Below are 7,449 nucleotides of genomic sequence, written 5' to 3'. Positions count from 1 at the left end.
GAGTGTGGCACGTTTAGAATTCCAGCAGTAAAACCTGGGTGTGTGTGCTCTCCCCGGGCCTGCAGACCAGACATAGCGGGGGCTTGCTGCGTGCAGTTTCTGGACAAGGCGCCTCAGCCTGCCAGTCTCCCACTCCCTCCATGTCCAGGTGCCTTTGTCCCACCTTCCCTCCCCTCCCTCCTTCCCAGGGCAGCGCCAAAGGGCTCCACAGGCGGTAAGCATTTTGATCCTCAGAGAAGGGCAGTGCGCCTGCCGAACCGCAGAGCGTTAGAGCTGGAAGGGTGATGGAATCCTCTTCTTGGCTCTACCCCACTCCACCCGCCCTGGTCCTGGCCCCGGGCAACAGCAGCCCCTAATTGTTACACTCCGAGATGATTGTGAAGTCAGCTCACTGCACCCGCAGCCCAACTAAACGAAGGTGGGTCTGCTGCCTCCAGTTTCTCTCCACTTCCTGTCTGCTTGGTTGCCCTGCACGGTGACCGCTGTGGCCCCAAACAAACCAGATGGCATCAGAGGTGTTCTGTAAAGTGGGAGACGGGGAGGAGGCCCTGATGAAAAAGGAAACCCTCAATGTTTCGAGTCCAATGTCGGAGCCCTTTCCGAACCCCAAGTCTATGAACAGGACGGTGGCCACCAAAGGATTCCCACTTTCCTCAAGGGGCAGTTTGTTTAACTTCACGGAGGAAGATGTCAGCAGTCTACCGTAAGACTCAAGTCTGGTCCTTTCCTCCTTTCTAAGCCAGGAGCTGGGGGGTGGGGAGGGGCTTGACAAAGAGGTACTTCCTGGACCTGTCACAACCTGGGCCTTGGACTTCCTGGGAAGGGCACGTGTGCAGGTCGAGTCATAGATTCCTGACCTCGAATCAGTTCCTGGAGTCATGTCGGCCTCCCACTGCAGGAAGCCTTCCAGGATTGGTCAGAGATTTGTTGTGGTTGTTTACTTTATTATTGTTCGAGTACACTTGTCTGCCTTTTCCCCCACCGCTCCCCCACGACCCCAGCCATCCCCACCTCCCTCCCCTGATTCCACCCCCCCTTGGTTTGTCCATTTGTCCTTTATAGTTGCCCCAAGATGTGTTGACTGTGCATCCCTAGTATAGTTAGGGTCCTCCCCCTGCTCCCCCAGACACCCCTGCCCCCTTCCTCTCCCCATGGCTCCTCTCTCCATCCTCCTTCTGGTGCTGCCCCCTTCCTGTGTCCCCCCAGTAGCCTGTCTGTGTTCAGGTCGAGGCTTACTGCTCCTCCTCAGAGATTCTGGGTTCCCTTTACTTCATCCCACAAAACGCCTGGAGCTCCTGCCAGGTGTCTGGCCCAGGGTTAAGTTCTGGAATGTGCAGCTGAAAAGCACAGTCAAGTAGCTCCCCGAATGGGGTGTGTGTCAAGAATCAAGAATGATACAGCACGGTCCATGATACAATATGACTCCTTGAAAAAAACGGAAGAGGCTTAGTATAGCTTGGGAGAAGGTGCAGTTAAGGGAGGCTTCTTGGAGGAGGTGATACGTGAGCTGAATGTCCTAGGAATGGAAGGAATGAACCAGTGAGGGGGGGTGGTTGACATAGGCAGAAGGAGTCATCTGCAAGGCACTTTCACGGCGTGTGACTTTTATAGTCATAAGGGCCTGTATTTGCTTTAATGCTCACAGTCACTCTCTTGAAATTCTTAATAATTTTTGAAGGAGACTCACAAAACTACCTTATTTCACCATGTATAATGTGCAAAACCCACATTTTTGGCCCAAACTTTCAGGAAAAAAAAACTTTAATTTTTATTTTTAACTCAATTATTTATTTATGTACTTGTTTTTTGCATTATAAAGGAATTTTTGCATTTGTTTCTGAACATATGGATATTGTTATTGCTTTCTAGAGTTACACTTCAAAAAAATTTTTAAGATTTTATATATTTATTTTTTAGAGAGCAGGGAGGGAGGAAGAAAGAGAGGAGAGAAACATCAATGTGTGGTTGCCTCTCATGTGTACCAACTGGGAACCTGGCTCACAACCTAGGCACGGGCCCTGACTGGGAATCGAACGGGTGACCCTTTGGTTCATAGGCCTGAAAAGCACAGTCAAGTAGCTCCCCGCCTGGGGTGTGCTCAATCCACTGAGCCACACCAGCTGGAGCCAAAATTCTAAATAATTTTTGAAGGGGGCCCACAAACTATGTCCTAATTATATGAAAGAGATAGGGTACCCACTTCCTAAGGGACCTGCAAGTGGCAGGTTTGGCTGAAGTGATACATGCTTCTAGGAAACTTCGTGCTATACTGAGAAAGCCTAGGACTACAAGTCCAAGTTCTACCACTTAGCTCTACAGCTGCGGAGAAGTTCATTAAGATCAGGGCCTCCTCAGTCCCACGTGTGGAAACTTGGGCCAGCGCCCATCCAGCAGGACCGCTGTAAACTCAGAAGAGCGTGTGTCCAGCATCAGCTTCAGCCCTGGTGTTTTGAAAACGTGAATCTGAAACAGAGACTCATGAGGACAACTTGAAGTGTAAATGGCAGCAACACTCAAGACTCTCCAGCCTACAAGTGACCTTGGTGGGGAAGTCATCTCCTCTAAATACCCCCCAGTGGCTGGCATTGGAGGCTTGGGCTGGTCAGGGTTTGTCAAAGGTTTTTGAGCATGTGTACATTCATCTGCTAATTTTACACGCTATGTATATTAATACTGTTCAATGTTATATGTTCTAATTAAATAAATTAATAATCACATTAAATATTAAATAGTGAAGCCCTGGCTGGTGTGGCTCAGTGGATTGAGCCCCAGCCTGAGAACCAAAGGGTCACCTGTTTGATTCCCAGTCAGGGCACATGCCTGGGCTGCGGGCCAGGTCCCCAGTTGGGGTGTGTGAGAGGCAGCCACACTTTGATGTTTCTCTCCCCACTACCTCTCTCTCTTTTCCCTTCTCTAAAAATAAAATCTTTAAAATAAATAAATAATTAAATAGTGCATACATATCAGTAAAGCTTATTTTCCTTTTAAACATTTTTCCACCCTCCAGTAGGTCATGGGGTCACTCCCTGGGACCTTTGCACCCCACTTTAGAGGAAGGACTTAGAGAGTTTTAGCAGGTGTTCCTCAAATTGTGGTTCTCAGAATCACCGGCATCAGAATCACCTGAGGATCCTATGCACTGTGGCAGCTTCCCCAGCCCCACCCCAGCTGGGGACCGGGCACCAGGAATCTGCATTTTCCACGAGTGCGTGCCCTGGCGGGTAGACGCACTGCTGCCCAGCAGTGAGGATGTTCCGAGCTGTTCAGAAGCAGCTGGGGCCCCACGTGAGTCAGTCCCAGCGCCCGGGCCTCCCGGAGCTCCCTGGCTCCGTGGGCGGGCTGGCGTGGACCCCTCGGCCATCGGGTCACCGTCTCCCCTCTCGCTCCAGGAGGCCGATGCCAGAGGAGGAGTCGGAGTGCAGTTCCGACGACACCAGCACCTCCCCCGTCTCGTCCACCTTGTTGAACCCCATCAAACTGGCCGTGACCCAGCCCAACAGCAGCTTCTTCGCCGGGCTGCTGGAAGGTGAGCTGAACAAACTCAACACCTCCCCGGCGGCCAGTAACGAAAAGGAGGACCTGGCCCTCTGCCTCCACCACTCTAAGTCCCACACAGCCCCCGGGGGCCTGCTGGACCTTGACAACCCCGAGCTGGACACGGACACCACCTCGACATCCTCGAAGTCCTCCGTGGTCACGGATGTGCCAGAGGCGCCCTTCATCTGCGAACACACAGTGAGCGACTACACCGCCGTGGTGCGTTTTCTGTCCCCCTCGTGCATCTGCCGGAGGCTGAGTGGCCGCCCCCAGTGTGCCAGGCTCTGAGCTGAGCTCTGTGGGGGGTGTGAAGGTGCCTCTCACCTACATCCTGACCTCAAGTTCATGGGTTAGGAGAGAGAGCCTAACCCATGTGTAAACTCCAGTGCAAGCTAGAAAGAGCTCCTTGCTGTAGGGAGAGTTCAGATCAAACGCCACCAGGATGTCAGAGGAAAGGAAACATTACTTCTGGGTGCAGGAACTAGTTTGGTGGCTCTTGGTAACGTTTGAGCTGGGGCAGAGAGGTAGGATTTAAATACCAGGAGACAGGCTGGGGGGGGGGGCGGTATTCCCTGGAGGGGCTGGTACTAGCAAAGGCCTATAGGTGGGGAAGCGGGGGAGGAAGCACCCAGGCCCCAACCCAGGGCTTGTCACACATTCCTGTCTCCGTAGATCTGATCATCTCCTTAAAACACAAGGCTCCTGGCCCCATCTCTAGAGGTTCTGATTCAGTTGGCCTGGGGGATGGGGCCTGAGAATTCGTACCGCTAACAAAGTCCCAGGTGGTGCTGATGGCCCCGTCCTGGAGTGATGTTGGGGGAGGGTGGTTAGTCTGGGGTCATTTTCTGGAAGCCCTCCAATGTTAGGCTACTTAATACATTTTCCTGTAAGCAGCAGGGAACTGCTTTTTGCAGAGCTTTTCATCTGGTGATGGGTGCAGTCGGAGCTGAGCTTTACGAAAATGGATCCGAAAGCCCGATTGTTGGAAGGCCTGGGGCCCTGGTTCTTCCTGGTCCACCAGCACCGTCAATGTCCTGTGGCAACCTGGGAGCAACTGAAGTTTTGTTCCCCTCTCACCCTACCCCTAACTTAGGCCTCCGGCATCAGAAAGTGGCAGGGCAGGGGCCAGCAACCCCAGCAAGCCCCCTGGGGTGTTCCGATTTGAGAGCTTCTGGCCTGGAGAGAGGAGTCGGCCAGCCAGGAATCTGCAGTGTTATTAAAACTCCCTCGGACCTGAAGTCAGGCTCACTTGGCGACCCCTGTTGTGGCACACGGACTCCGGAGCTGTCAGTTTGATCCCTGACTGTCACTTAATTACTGTGTGACCGTGGGCCAGCCACTTACCCTCTCTGAACCTTTAACCCCACCAGCAATGAGAGAGGCGGGCAAGATAATCTCCCAGGTCCCTCTCAACTGACACTGTCTGGAACAGCCATTTTCAACGGGTGTGCTACAAGAATTTTTAGAACTCGCAAGTGCTGAGGCACAACTGGTGGGCTAGTTACTATCGAGTATTGCATGTTTTAAAAACTCTTGAGATACACCGGTTAAAAATCGCCGGTCTGGGAGAAACGGAATGAAGGTGCCCTGCACGGTGGGTCGGGCTGTGCAGGCAGCAGGCTGGTCGTCCCATATGCGGTTGGAGTTACCTCACGCCCCCATCATACCTGCCCCGGCTCCAGCGGGGACTGGAATGGCCGTGGGGGTGCGTGGGGGACGAGGAGGAGGGGGCAGGGGGTGGAAGTGGGCATCCCCACCCATGTGGCGTGGCCATGGGGGCCCGGGCGAGGGGAGGGCAGGCCGGGCCGGGTCTGAGGAAGCCTCCGGGGTTCTCTTCTCCCAGATTTCCTGGACCTATGCCCTGAGCAAGCAGCCAGTCAGTTTCTACCAGGTCCTGCTGCAGGAGGTGGTCCAGAATGACAACGATCTGAAGACAAAGAGTCGCCCGTGGATCTTCCACAAGATCTTGGGCACCACTGTCAAGCTGATGGAGCTGAAGCCTAACACGAGTTACTGCCTCATCGTCCGGGCCGCCAACACGGCTGGAGTGGGGAAGTGGTGCAAGCCCTACAAAGTGAGCCCGGGGAAGGGCGCCCAAGGGTCAGGGAGAGAAGTCTGCACCGGGGGCTTTGGAGGTTGGGGCCACCTGCTACCCCCACAACCTGTCTCCCTGCTTGCTTGCTTTCCACGCACACAAATACACATCAATTGCAGGCTGCTCTCTCCTGGGAGGTTTAAGGACTAAGCCACTCTGGTGCCCACAGGAAATGCAAAGTAACGTGCTCTACTCATCAGCATCACTATAACCGTCACCTTCCAACTCTTACTGATGATTGTGAATGGTGAGGGAAGTCCAGGGCATTGAAGGAAACAGGGAAGAGGCTGAAGGGGGACAAAGAAGGGAGCAGCCTGGGGGTAGGGAGGGGCACAGGGTAGGGGAGAGGCCTACGTACACAGCTCTGTGGTTGGAAACATCACAGGCTTGAATCACACCTTTTTGTACCTGCTGCTTCTGGAGTTGACAGGTAGGTTGGCCAGGCCACATAGCTAAGATCCCATTTAGCAAACAAACCAGGGGTGGCAGGGACAGAGAGGTCAGGCCTGGGAAGGAAGTCTGAGGGGTTTTCTCCTGTGATTGCAGTTTGCAACCGTCGCCAATGACCTGAGCAGCTTCCCTGAGAACAACCCCATCCAGATCACGGTGCGGCGCAAGGAGCCGCAGCGGAAGACGGTGGCCATCAGGCCTGACGAGATGCGGAGGCTGGAGGATCTGGAAAACATACTTCCTTACTGAGGGCGAGGGTGGGGACCCGCAGGCCAGGGCAGCCACCGCCCACAGCGGCTGGGCACCCTCTCCCCAGGTCTGGGCTGCATCCGAGTCCTTCATTAAAGAGCTGCGGTTCGCTTGGCCCCCAACGTCCTGCTTCCTGCTGTGCACAGCCTCAGCTGCGCTGCCAGAGTCCACCTGCCTAGCTTCTGCCAGAACCAAAAGTCCAGGTGGGCGGGGAGGACAGAAGGGCAAAGCAATGCCGCCACCACCACCTACTGCCCTCTTTCTCCCCCTGGAAGAGACTGGCACTCAGACTAAACACACCCCAGGAAAACCAGCAACTGGGACAGGTGGTGGCCCCCCACACCCTGTCGGCAGGGCTCTGGCGGGACATGGTGCAAGTGACACAAGCTTTGGGGCATCTATTTAATTCTGGCTCTTCATGGATGTGAGAACACAAACCGCTTAAGCTTCCTGGGCTGTTTCATCATCAAAAACATGGAAACATGAGACCATTCTGGGCATGGCTATCAGGTTATCGTCGGGGTCACGTGAGAGCACCCCCAGAAAAAGTGCCCACAGACAGGGTCTCAGCAACTGCTGCCTCCCTTTGCCCCCCGCAGCTAGGGACGTGCGAAATTGTAAAAACGGGGGTGAGCGTGGGGGAGGGTGTTCCACGAGACTGGAAATGCTGTGGCCCTGAGTTTAGAAGTTCATCCTGGCCCTGCCGGCTAGCTTGGAGGTCCAGAGGGCAAGATCCCGGTGGGGAGTCTTCCCGACAGGAAGTCCTGGGGGACAGAGAACCACCCCCCTCGTCACGCCACACCCACTGCTGCTGCAGCTCGTCACTGCACGCCCCATCAGTGGTCCTTCCTGAATCCTGGGGGCCTGGCTCTGAGCCGGGGGCACACGGCAAGGCCTCGAGAAGTGTGTTGGGGGGGGGCGCTGAGGGAGGCACCCGGCAGCACTCCCTGTGCCGACGACAGTGTTGTCTGTCCTGCTCTCCTGGAGCCGGTGTGACTGAGGACGGCACCAGTAACTGCACGCAGAGCTGGCTAATGCAAACCGCCGCATCAGACACCAGGGCCTCACACACTATCCTCTGGCCACCAGGGCGGGGCTTCAGCCAGCCCCCCTCCCCC

At 54.9% G+C, this 7,449-nt stretch overlaps 1 protein-coding gene across 1 annotated transcript; it reads left to right on the top strand.

Annotated features, from left to right (window-relative positions):
- The first annotated feature begins 503 nt into the window (after positions 1 to 503).
- FNDC8 (fibronectin type III domain containing 8) lies at positions 504 to 6,331 on the top strand. Its single transcript, XM_037167266.2, has 4 exons — positions 504 to 703; positions 3,390 to 3,756; positions 5,381 to 5,611; positions 6,179 to 6,331. The coding sequence occupies exons 1-4, from the start codon at positions 504 to 506 to the stop codon at positions 6,329 to 6,331; spliced, it is 951 nt and encodes a 316-aa protein (XP_037023161.2).
- Positions 6,332 to 7,449: the final 1,118 nt, after the last annotated feature.

This window comes from Artibeus jamaicensis, unplaced genomic scaffold, assembly GCF_021234435.1.
Source record: "Artibeus jamaicensis isolate MK-2021 breed Jamaican fruit bat unplaced genomic scaffold, CSHL_Jam_final contig_2259, whole genome shotgun sequence".
Classification (NCBI taxonomy): domain Eukaryota; kingdom Metazoa; phylum Chordata; class Mammalia; order Chiroptera; family Phyllostomidae; genus Artibeus; species Artibeus jamaicensis.
The sequence above is the reverse complement of the archived record's forward strand: the minus strand, read 5'-3'. Positions and strand labels throughout refer to the sequence as shown.